The 13,312-nt window shown below is 28.3% G+C and overlaps 2 protein-coding genes across 9 annotated transcripts in view; one reads left to right on the top strand and one right to left on the bottom strand.

The window, feature by feature from the left end:
* The window catches only part of LOC136772670 (acetylcholinesterase-like), a 105,151-nt gene that overhangs the window by 63,180 nt on the left and 28,659 nt on the right, over positions 1–13,312 (bottom strand). The gene's annotated exons all lie outside the window — the stretch shown is intronic.
* On the top strand, positions 541–12,341 carry LOC136772862 (uncharacterized). Of its 7 annotated transcripts, none has more exons than XM_066726065.1 (15): positions 541–851; positions 964–1,893; positions 1,989–2,187; positions 2,301–3,787; positions 3,900–4,768; positions 4,834–5,014; positions 5,126–6,045; positions 6,159–7,376; positions 7,491–9,017; positions 9,131–9,661; positions 9,758–9,963; positions 10,042–10,127; positions 11,565–11,904; positions 12,018–12,119; positions 12,205–12,341. In XM_066726065.1, exons 10-13 carry the CDS (start codon positions 9,643–9,645, stop codon positions 11,590–11,592), a joined length of 339 nt encoding a protein of 112 aa, XP_066582162.1. In that variant the 5' UTR covers positions 541–851; positions 964–1,893; positions 1,989–2,187; positions 2,301–3,787; positions 3,900–4,768; positions 4,834–5,014; positions 5,126–6,045; positions 6,159–7,376; positions 7,491–9,017; positions 9,131–9,642; the 3' UTR covers positions 11,593–11,904; positions 12,018–12,119; positions 12,205–12,341. The 7 variants fall into 7 exon arrangements, with proteins under 7 accessions (XP_066582162.1, XP_066582164.1, XP_066582161.1 ...); XM_066726067.1 differs by having other exon boundaries at positions 960–1,808; XM_066726064.1 differs by having other exon boundaries at positions 960–1,893; positions 4,843–5,014.

The raw sequence follows: 13,312 nt of genomic DNA, 5'->3' as shown, positions 1-13,312 counted from the left end.
AATGTGTACAAAGGATATTAAAACGGGTAATTTTAATTTGATCACAAATTTACATTTAAAAGATAATTGTTGTGTTTATGAAATTAATGAATATTACAATAATTTCTGGAAATTTATAAGAATTTCATTTTATTCTTTAGACAAAGCTTGGAGGCTTAGTGCATTTCTTCCCTTCAAGGTTAGATAAGGTCGCTTTAATCAACCCTTTATGTCGATATATTATTACATAATTTGTACAAACCCTTTACATAAAACAAGTATAAAAGTAAAAATAAAAAATGTTTTTCCTATTACACAATTTGTTCAATTTGTAATATAGTTCGAAAATGTTAAGACTACATTAACTAAATTGTATATAATTTAATTGTATATTACTGTTAATATTTAATAACTATAAGCAGTGATAGAGGAATTTAAACATTTATTTTTTGTTTAAATCCTAATAAAAAAAATACGTTGCTTTCGATATGTTGGTAGCAACAGCAAATTATTATTTGATATATAATTTATTAAGTGATAAGAACTTTATTATTTAAAATGAATAGAGTTTTTAACGGCAATTGAAAATATTTTTTTTAAATCTTCACCGACTGAGAGAATAAAACAATAAGAATATGAGAGCTCTTTTAATTTTTACATTTTTTGGGATTTTTGCAATGGCTCAACCTACTGATTATACAAAATACAAGCAAATGATATCAGCCATAATAAGAAAAATGGAAATTCGTGAGGAAAACGAAAATCCTGACGAAGCCAGGCTTGAAATAGCTGATAATAATTGGGAGTCAGGAATTAATCAAACGATTCTAGATATTGGGGGAAAAGCATGCATAAAAAGAGCAGTACAAAGGGTAATTTTTATTTCATTAAAATTCACATTGTAGCGATAATTATCGTATATAGAAAATGAAGAGAAATTTCTGGAAATTTATTTTCATTCCATTTTGTTTATTCTTTAGGTAGATCGTGAAGGCTTAAGGCAGTTCTTCACGGTATCATTGGATGTATCCGGCTTAATTCACCCTGTATGTCGGTATATTTTTATATAATTCGTGTATATCTATGTATATATAAGCTTAATAATAAAAATACGAAATGTATCTTGTATTATACGAGTTCTTTGAGTTGTAATTTAGGACTAGAATGTTAAGAATATCAGTTAGCGCGTTGGCTATCGGTTGCACCTACATTCATATGAAATTGATGGAAATTTCCGCCATCGATAGCGAAAGTTAACTAAATATTGTAAATTGATCGTGCAATTTGTCTAATAGGAGTATGTAAGGCTATAGTTTCCCCTAAATAGTTGAGAGATTGATTTTAATGCGAGTGTGTGTATGATGAAATAGTATATTGAATAACAAATGGAGAAAAGTTGACAATTGCACACGAATGTGAATTTGGCAACACCAGTCAAGCGAGGAATGACTATTTATAAAAGTGTAATCGATAAATTATTTAATTCCGTGTTTTATATAATACTTTTCATTAAAAGTCTATGGAAAATGGCTGTTCTTACCGTAGATAGCTACCGGACCAAAAATGATTATACAGCCAGTTTTCTAGCCGCTCATGCGCACTAGAATTTCGCCGTACTTTCGGGCCAAGGGAGCCGGAGTTTTTTTCTTTCAATGGACGAAAATGTAGCAAATCTGTAGTGCGCATGCGCAGCTGAGACTGACGTAAAAGCAGCTGTTTCGGCCCGGTAAACGACATTGAAAAAGTCACTTTACGTGCACACGCATGTAATGAAAAATTACTTTTTGTGTCTAAATTCAATAAATAAGTACACTTTTTCCGATATACTGGTAATAACAACATATTATCGTTTAACATGCATTTTATTATAAGTGATAACAAATTTATTTTTTGTAAAGAATTGGTCTTATAAGGGTAACCGGAAATATTTCTTTTAAATCTTGATATTATCAACCAAAATAATCTAACAATAAGCAACATGCGATCTCTCTTGCTTTTTACAATTTTAGGAATTATCACGATAGTTGAATCTGCCGATAAAACAAAAAATAAAGATGTAACAAATGCAATGAAACAATTGGAAATTAGTGAGGAAAATGAAGAGGTGGTTCGTGATTGGCTTGAAATGGACGAACTATTAGGGACAGGGGCAGACCAACCAACGAAGATATTGCAGGAAAAGATTGTATAAAAAGGGCACTAAAACGGGTAATTAATTTTTTAGTAAATTATACTTTGAAACGAAAATTGTTATGTTTATAAAGTTAACAAAAATTACACCAATATATAAATATTCATTTGCATATCACTTTGATTTTCAGGTAGACCGTGATGGATTTAATCGATTCTTCAGGGAACCGTGGGACGTGGTGGTCTTCATAGACACTTATTGTCGATATATTTTCTTATAATTCACGTAAATCCACATGTACAGTAAATCTAATAAAAAATATCAACTGCTTTTCCTAATTCACAAGATATTCAGTAAGTAATATGGGGCCAGAATTTTAAGAATTTTCGTTAATTGATTTGTATAAATTATGTGTAGCATTATAGGCAAATGTTTTCTCAAAAGTTTATGAAAAATTAAAATAAAAAGCAACCTATTTTTTCTTTCATATTATATGTACATTATATAGTTTCATTCTGCTTGATAGATTTAAGTTTTTAACTTTCTTAAAATAACATACACTTGAATATACACAGCAAACGTATACTTAAAACTTACTAAAGAAATACATGACTATTGTAGACAATCCAATAGATATTTTTAAACTATAGGTAATGATGCAATATTATATTGAATAATAAGCAAGAAAAGTTGACAATTGCACACGAGTGTGAATATGCTACCACGACCGAATCGAGGAATGCCATTTATACAAGTGTAATTGTTAAATTATTTCATTTCGTGTTATATACTACACTTTTTATCACAAGCATATAGAAAGTGGCTTTTTCACCACAATTAACTACAGGACCGAAAATTATTTTATGCAACCATTCATCCGCACTAAAATTTTGCTTCACTTTCAGCCTATATGGGAGCGAAATTTGTTTTATCTCAAGAGACGAAAGTGTAGCAAAACTCTATAGTGCACCTACGCAACTAAGACTGGCATGAAAGTAGCCGTTTTCGATTAGATAACGTATGTTGAAAACAATCATTTTCGGTGCACGCGTGATAAAAATAATACAAATTTACTTTTTGTTTAAATTCATTAAATAAGAACAACACTGTTTCGGATATGTTAGTAGCAACAGTATATTATCATTTGACACGAACGTAGTTAGAACTTGTATAGACGGCACGTTAATATTTCAGGCATCTTTATTGATATTTTTAAACTATTGTCAGCGGTACAAAATTATATATAAGCTAAAGCTTTGTCTAAATTCCAACAAAAAATATAAACTATTCCGATATATTGGTAGCAGCAGCATATTATCGTCTGACGTAAACTTTATTAAGCGATACAAATTTTATTATTCAAAAATGAATAAGTTTTTTAATGACAAATCGAAATGTTTAGTTTAAATATCTATCGCCTAAGAAGATTTAACAATATGCAACATGAGAACTCTTTTGATTGTTACCATCTTTTGGATTATTACAAAAACTCAGTCTGTTGATTATACAAAATGCAGACAAAATATAACAAATATTATAAGAAGAACGGAAATTCGTGAGGAAAATGATGAATCTGACGAAGACAGTCTTGAAATAGATGATACTAATTGGGAGTTGGAAATTATGCCCATTCAACAAATTGCAAGGATAAAATGTTCACAAAGGGTAATTCAACGGGTAATTTCAATTTTAATAAATTTATATTTAAATGATAATCGTTGTGATTATGAAAACCACGAAAATTACAATAATTTCTAAAAATTTATTTGCATTCTACTTTGTTCTTTAGATGGAACGCGAAGGCTTACAGCAGTTTTTTCCGAGACATTTTAATCTGTTCGCTTTAATTAAACCACTTTGTCGATATATTTTTATATATTAGTCTCGTAAATCCACACGAATATAAAAAATAATCATAGAAATAATAAATGCTTTTGTTGCATTAGTTCAGTTTGTATTATATTACTAGAATGTTAAAAATCTTTCTTAAAAAATTTGCATAAATAAAATGCAGCCTGCTATTATTACTTGGTTTTCTCGAAAGTTGATGAAGATTTAAAAGAAATTGAACTGTTTTCTTTCTTAAAATATGTACAGTTATTCTGGAGAATAAATTTAGAAATTTCAATTTACCTAAAAGTATTGAATTAAGTTGGACATACACGGCAAACTTATATTTAGAACCTACATAAAAAACAAGTTACAATTGTAAACAACCTACTAATATGTTTTAGTATTGTATATAGTTCATTGCAATAGCAGTTGTATTACTGTCTTACATGATATGATGGATTGTAAGCACTGAGATTAATTTTATCGAAGGTCTAATGTATTTTTTAATTACCTGAGAGTTTTTCTATATATAGGGTAGCACATCGTCGCTAATTGAAAATTAAAAAAGTTATTTTGTCGCCAGTTTTAATTAATAGTAGAATATATGAAATAAGATTGTCACAGAGGTTTAACTCAAATTGATATATTTTTAAGTTTTGATGTTCTTGCAAACAATGAGTGATACGTTAGTAGAAACAGTATATTATTGTTTAATCTATATACTTGATTAGGTGTTATCAATTTTATTGTTCGAAAATAAAAAGGATTTTTAATAGCAAATAAAAATATTTCATTTAAATCTCTACCGATCGACAGTATCTAACAGTAAGCAACATGAGAGTTCTGTTACTTGTTATTATTTTTGGGATTATTGCTATAACTCAGTCTAGTGATTTTAGAAAATACGGACAAAGGGTAACAGACAGATTAATGAATATGCAATATCGTGAGGAAAATGAAGACTACGACGAAGACAGTTTTGAAATAGGCGATATAATGCATGCAGAGGGGGACACTGCAACGGTCGAAACTACTGGGGCAATGAGATGTATAACAGGGATATATAAACAGGTAATTTTTATATATTTAAATTTTAATTTAAACGAATCATTGTGTTTATCAAACCAATGAAAACTACAGTAATTTCTTAAAATATGTTTGTATTTTCTATTTTTTTTTCAGGTGAAAACTGATGGCATAAATCGCTTTCTCACGCAACCGTTAGAAATGTTCAGATTAATTTACCCTAAATGTGAATACATTTTTAACAAAAATCATGTAAATGCAAATGTATAAGAATCATAATAATAATAATATAATAGTATACATTTCACTGATTAAAAATGTTAGCTACTGTTTGAAATATGGAATTAATAATGAGAAAATTTATCATTAACTGAATTGCATAAAGTGATTATTACTTGATAATAATATCAGTAATATTGAAAGCCTGTAAAGAATTAAACATAATTAAACTGTGTTCTTTCTAATAACATTTAACATTTATTCCGGTGGAAAAATTTAAAAACTGCACTATTTTTTTAACGTTTTGAAATGAATATACATATACCAAACGCGTAATGTTCAATTTACTGAATACACCTTGTGAATGATCTATGTGAGCCACTATATAAATATATTTCCAAAGATTCAAAAACAAAAATTTTAAGAATTATATTTTTCTTCATAAATTCTTAGAAATATAGCACATTATTTATGATAAGTTGGTAGCAGCGGTATATTATTGTTTATCATATGCTTTATTTACCGATAACAATTTTATTATTCGAAAATGAATAGTTTTTAATGGAGAATGGATATATTTTATTTAAATTTCTACCGGCCGATAGAACCAAAATATAAGCAAAATGAGAGCTCTTTTACTTATTTCTATTTTCGGGATTGTTTCAAAAATTCAATCTACTGATCCTAAATGTTACAAACAAAGGATAACTAATGTAATAAGAAGAATGGAAATTCGTGATGAAAATGAAGATTCCGATGAAGATGGGCTTGTAATAGCTGATAATAATTGGGAGTTGGACCGACGAATGATTAATCAAATAGCAGCGAAACAATGTGTAAAAAGGATAATGAAGAAGGTACATTCATTTTTTCTTAAAATCTGAGTGTGAATGATAATCTGTATGTTTATTAATTCGACGAAAGTTATAGCAATTTCTAGAAATTTATATTTATTCCATTTGTGATTTAGATAGAACGTGAAGGTTTACATCACTTCTTCATGGTACGGTTGGATGCGTTTGGCGTAATTAACCCTCTCTGTCGATTTATTTTTACATAATACGTATAAGAGCATCCATACAGCAAGCATACTAATAAAAAGAATATATATATTTTCTTTTATAAAACTTTTTTATTCTTTAGTTTGAAATAAGGGGCTAGAATTTAAAAAAAAAATTTTAACTGAATGGTATAAATTGGTTATAGCTTGTTAGTATATAATTATACTTGGTTTTCTCCATAGTCTGTGAAGAATTTCAAAAAGTTAAACCATCTTTTTTTTAAGATACATTCATTCTAGTGAATAATATGCAAAATTTCATATTTTCTAAACGCGCATAGAAATAAATATAGTGTAGACCTTCATACTTTCGGACACTTTTATTTTAGTTTCTGTAATTTGCAGATAATAGTTTAATATTACTTTTTTTATGGTATATTCATTTATTTATATAAATCGCTTGTTTTTGAAATTTCATTCGTCAATATTTTTATATTTAACACTAAACGTACCGAGGATTTTTTATACACGTGTGTTTACATTTAAAAAGGGTCATTTGTCCCCGCTTGGTACGTTTAGTGTTAAATAATTAGAAGATTGTTTTGATTTAATAAAAATAATCAATCATCTCAAGGTGCAATGCTCCTCCCTACACAACAAACGTATACTTGAAACTTACGAAAATGGTACATGAATATTCTGAACCATCCTATAAATATGTTTGAAAAATAGTAAATACCGAAAATATTCAGAATTTAATTTTCTTGAACACTAAAAGAAAAATGGCACACTGTTTACGATAAGTCTGCAGCAGCAGTATATTATCGTTTGTCATATACTTTATTTAGCGATAATAATTTTATTATTTGAAAATGAAGAGAGTGTTCAATGGAAAATATGTATATATATTTAGTTTAAATCTTTACCAACCGATAGAATCAAACTATAAGCAGCATGAGTGCTCTTTTTCTTATTACTATTTTCGGTATTTTTGTAATGACTCAATCTACCGATTATACAAAAAATAGACAAATGATACAAAATATAATAAAACAAATGGAAATTCTTGAAGAAAGCGAAGATTCTGATGAAGACAGGCTTGAAATAGCTCGTAATAATTGGGAGGTAGAAGGTCAAACGATTCCACTCATTGCGGGGACAAAATGCATAAAAAGGATAATAAAACAGGTAATTTCTGTTTCATTAAAATTTGTATTTAATCGATAAACATTGTGTTTTTGAAATGAACGAAAATTAAAGTAATTGATACAAAATTTATTTGTATTCCATCTTATATTTCAGATGGAACGTGAAGGCTTAAAGAATTTTTTTACGACACAAGCGAATGTGGTCTTATTAACACACTCTTTATGTCGGTTTATATTTAAGTAATTTGTGTCAAATTACACGTATAAAGGTCGATTTATACAATATAGCAATGTACCATCACAGCACCGACAGCCTATAGCGGAAAGAACGAAAACATATTATTTCCTTACGGAAAAAGTAGTTTTAGCGATTTAGCAAAAATTACAATTTCTCCAATGAAATATCACAACATTCCACGAAATATTGAATATTACTCTAATATGAAGGCAATGTTTCGTGGTTTACGAAGCACCAAATCATCTCGATTCTGAAATGATAATTATTACCCCGCAGAACGGTAAAATTTACTGTAGAATCATTAAGAGTAACAGTGTACAGGGGGTAAGTGTGCGCGCCATCTGTTTCTTTGAACGGGGGAGGGGGGAGGTGTTAGACAGCGGTCAATTAGGCAAATTAAATGTACTTTGGTGAAGAATTTAGTTTAGGTACATAAACAATTTACTATGCAGCGTATTTATTAGTCATTAGAATAAGGAAAATGGATTATTCCAAAATAGATTTCCCTGCCGCGACAAATAGTGTAGCGTCTAAAATTCAATGAAAATTCAATGAAAATTCAATATAAATATGTAAAATCTGTGTGAAACAAATTTTAGATTAGTTGAATGGATAAATCATTGGACAGTTTAGTATTAGATCATAATTGGTTAAAGATTCGAGTTTCGCTAAATAAAAATTAAATGCAGTAAAATTAATGAATAAATGTTGCTGTATGATAATCTTATATCAATGTGAAAGTAAAATAAATAAATCGATCACAATCTTCTATAAATTTTATATTTGATTTGGAGTGTCAATACTAATGTGAAAAATGATTTGTCGATTAAACACTTGTCAATTTGCTATAGATACCATTTCTTCAGCATTTTTTGGTACATTGGAAGACAGTCTTGGAAAGGTTATTTGCATACTATACATTTTTAAGCGAGTATCTTTCTGAAGAAAAAAATATAACTTTGAATAAATCTAACCGGAGAAAATTGTTAAATATTATTTTCGTAGCGCGTCAAAATTCCATATAACAAACCATAAATTTTGTTTACGATAATATAGAGAATTTTTAGGTAACAGTATAGTGACGTTTCTCACATAAAAATTTAATAGTAACCAATTTTATTATTAGAAAACATATAAAGTATAAGGAGAAAATGGATATATGTTACTTTATTCCGGACCGCCCAAAAGTATTTAACAAATACCAACATGAAACTTCTTCTGTTTGTTATAATTTTTAGCATTGTTTCAATGGCTCAAACTACTGATTTTACAAAAAACAAACCGCATATAGCAAATATAATAAAAAGATTGCAAATTAATGGGGACATTGAAGATTTTGATGTAAACAGGCTGGAAATAGATGATACTAATAATTTACGAGATTCAATTCAAACGATTACTGGTTTCGCAGGAGCAAGTTGTATAAGAAGAGCATTGATAAGGGTAAATTTTTTTTGTATTAAAATTAATATTTAAACGATAATTATTATGTTTACGAAATCAATAAAAATGACAATAATTTATAGAAAGTTATTTGCAATCCATTTGATTTTCAGTTAGAACGTGACGGCTTAAAACAATTCTTGACGACATCGTTGAATACTTTCATGTTAGTCCGCCCTTATTGTCGATATATTTTTTTATAATTTAAGAACACCTAAACGTATAACAAATATAATTATATAAATAATGTTTGATTTTAATTTGCTATTATTATTGAATTGTTGCGAAAATCTACGAAAAATAAATCAAACATAAAGTACTTGGTTTCTTATAACACGTACATTCAATCTGGTGGATAAAGCGAGAAATTTCAGTTTTCAAAACATATAGAAATGGATATAAACAGCATACCTATTTAGAACTTACATAAAATACACGTGAACATTCAAAAAGTCGATAAATATTATCAAACTAGATATAGATCGAGAGTGGTGAAAATGTTGAAAACTTAATTTTTGTAGATATTCTAATAAAAACAGCACGCTTTTTTCGATAACTTTATAACAGCGGCATATTATTGTTTGACACAAATTTTATGAAATGATAATAATTTTATTATTCTAAAATGAATATGGTTTCTAATGGTAAATAAAAATAATGTGGTTAATTATAAGTATCTACTGACTAGGAGAATCTAATAATAAACAACATGAAAATTCTTTTGCTTTTGATTATATTAGGGATTATTGCAATGACTCAATCCAGTGATTGTACAAAGCGTAAAAAAGAGCTAACAAATACAATGAAACTAACGGAAATACTCGAGTATGACGAAGATTTCGATGTAAACGAATTTCAAATTGTAAGCGATGGTAGTTGGGAGACGGAAGAAAATTTCCTTCACTCAAATCCGTTAGATATGTGTGTATTAAGGGCGATGTCACAAGTAATTTCTATTCTTATGAAATCAAACAAAACAACGAGGATTCTTCAAAATTGAGTTTCATTCCATTTTATTCTTCAGGTCGAACGTGATGGCTTAAGTTATTTCTTCACAGAAGTGATGGATAGAACTATTTTATTTGATCCCTTGTGCCAATATATTTTAAGGTAAATCGTGTAAATACAAGTTTATAAAAATAATAATAATAAAAATGAGATAAATATAATTTTTTTGGAATAAGTTATTTAGTTTGATGTATAGGATTATAAGCTTATTCAAAACTCCTATATATTCCATTAATTACATTAATTGATCGTAATTTGCTGCTATTACTGCCGTCAAAGTCTATACATGAAAAATTAAAAAAACTAAAACTGTTTCTTTTAATATATACGTATACAATTATTCTGGTTAAAACATTAACATTTTTCTCTGACCCTAGGGAAATGAATATAAAAATAATAATAATTATTTATGCAACGAAGACAGGTACTGCTCTTTTTCGCACGAGTAGAAAAGTTTTGACATGAATTGAAGGCGGGTGTAAATATTCTTCGAGTGAGAAGACATTACGCGCCCAAATTGTAAACAAAAATTATCCTAATTTTATAAAAATTAGGATAATTTATAAAAAAAACAATAGTTTTAGCTTTTTTACTTTGATTACTTCAAACAATTGACTGCAATGGACTGTTATGTTCGGTTAGACTTCTTATTCCATAAATTTTTACCCGCACTAATTTCGCCTTCCTTCCGTGTCCACTAACAGATTTCCGAATACACGTACTCCCGTAACGATTACATTGGTCTCCAATACTTTTCGTTTCTCTTAACTCTAAAAAATCATAGACAATTTAGTATTCGCGTGCAACGGTCTAAGATACAAAATCCAAACAATCCGTTTGCAAATTGTGTTTGAAAGTTCATTAACATCTGGTGTTAATTTAATTGAGTTATTAGTCATTGCAAAAATGAAAAAAGTTACCTTTTCTATTGTTATAGATAAAAATGCAAGTTTTTCGTATTTTTGCGCGCGACAGGTGCATTATACTGATTGATTGTAAAGCGTATGGTAAAGCAATTATTTAATATTTATGAAAATTTTCATGAAATTATATAGGAACAATTTTGTATGCACAATTTGGGCATAAAGAAACTACTTCTCACACTTATAGGCAGAGTATTATACGCCTTCGGTTCGTGTGTCGAAACTTCCTACTTGAGCGAAAAGGTCTATTCTAGGCCCTTGTTACATATAAATAACTTACCACGTTGAAATGAGTGAGGTAAAGAACACAATAATGAATATCTCACGATAAAGTTACTTTATCCAACACTTTTCAATCGTTCAATAATTACATATTTGTCTCACGCAAAAGAATGTAAAAAGTACACTTATTTATTTTATTAGAAAAACCAAATGAAAAACTTACTGCATTAATCACGTGAACGTTCTAAACATTTTTACAATTATTTATAAATAATATCCAAAGACAAGAATATTATAAATTTATTATTTTTCTAAATCGAAGAAAAATGGTATATTATACATGCGATAAGTTATTAGCAATGGTATAATATTTTTTGTTATACACTTTATTTAGCGATAACAATTTTATTACTCGAAAATAAATGAGGTTGTTAATGGCAAATGGAAAAATTTTATTTATATCCCGACCAGATGTCAAAAGAATATTATGAATAAAAAATATGAAAGTTCTAATACTTGTTGCCATTTTGTTAATTTTTGCACTGGCTGAATCTACTGAATACAGAAAATACAGACATAATATAACAAATATAATAAAAAAAATAGAAATTTTCGAAGGAAACGAAGATTCCAATGAAGACGTACTTGAAATAGATGGTACAAATTGGGAATCGGAAAATCCCACATTTGAATTTACTGCGAAAAGCAAATGTATAATGAAGATAGAAAAACAGGTAATTTTTATTTTATTACAATTTACAGCTGAACGATAATCGCTGCGGTTATAAAATAGATAAAAATAACAGTAATTTCTTGACGTTTACTTGAACCCTGTTTTATTTTTCAGATAGAACGCGACGGCTTAAAGTACTTCTTCACAGCAGTGCTTGATTCAATTTACTTAGTTCATCCCTTTTGTCAATATATTTATAGATGATCAGAATCACATGTAAATTCACACTTACGATAAACATAATGATAAAGATAAAAAACATATATTTTCCTTTTCATAAGTTTTTAATTTTTTATTTTAGGACTGAGAATATTAAAAACTTCCATTAAGCAAATTGCGTAAATTAGTTAAAAGTTTCTGTCATTACTATTTGTCTTGAAAGTATAAATGACGAATTAAAAAAATGAAATTACTTTCTCCTCATAAGTTGAAGAATCATCCTGCTTGACATATTATAAATCATACCTTATCTGATCGTTTGGAAAGTAATACATGTAATAAATATAATGTACAGACTGCATTAGCTACGACAACATTCTAGAGATCCCTGTAAATATATTTAAGCAATACCTAAACGAAGAAAATATTCAGAGTTTTCTTTTTGTTTAAATTGTAAGAAAGATATCAAATATTTACGATAAGTTGGTAGCAACCTCATATTTTCGTTTATCATACACTTTATTTAGCGATGAAAATTTTATTATTCGAAAATAAATAGATGTTTTAATGATAAATGGAAATATGTTGTTTAAATCTCTATCGACAGAGAGAATCCAACAATACGTAACATGAGAGCTCTCTTCTTTGTTACTATTTTTGGCATAGTTGCAATAGTTCAATCTACTGATTATTCAAAATATAGACAAAAGTTGAAGAATATTATAAAAAGAATGGAAACTCCTCAGGATAATGAGGGTTTCGATGAGGAAGTGCTTGGAATCAGAACCAATCGTAATTGGAGGGAAGATAACTCTATTCCACCTGAGCCTATAGAGTTGTGTATATCAAGAGTAATGTCACTGGTAACTTCTATGTTATTACACATTTTGATATAATTAAGTTGTATAACTGTTTTCTATATAAAATCGAAAAAAACAAAGTTAAAAATACATTATTTCTTTACATTTACTTATGTTTTATTCTGTTTTTTACAGATTGAATATGACAAATTATTTCATTTCTTTGCTTCTCATGAGGATTCGAATGGTTTACTTACACCTTGGTGTGGATATCTTATTTGGTAATTCATGCGAAATTAAACGTCGATTTATAAAAACAAAATTAATACAATTAGTTAGCCTTTTCTATTTGCTTTCTTAGTGTATTAACTTTGTAATATTGGATAGGGAATATGAAGTATTTCAATTAATATATATACATATGCAATATACAGGATAATTGATTATTAG

The sequence above is a fragment of the Prorops nasuta genome, unplaced genomic scaffold (assembly GCF_024137725.1).
Source record: "Prorops nasuta isolate Cenicafe-Biocafe unplaced genomic scaffold, Cenicafe_Pnas_1.2 PNAS00004, whole genome shotgun sequence".
In the NCBI taxonomy this organism is placed as follows: Eukaryota; Metazoa; Arthropoda; class Insecta; order Hymenoptera; family Bethylidae; genus Prorops; species Prorops nasuta.
Note: the sequence above shows the minus strand (reverse complement) of the source record. Positions and strands in the feature narration are given on the sequence as shown.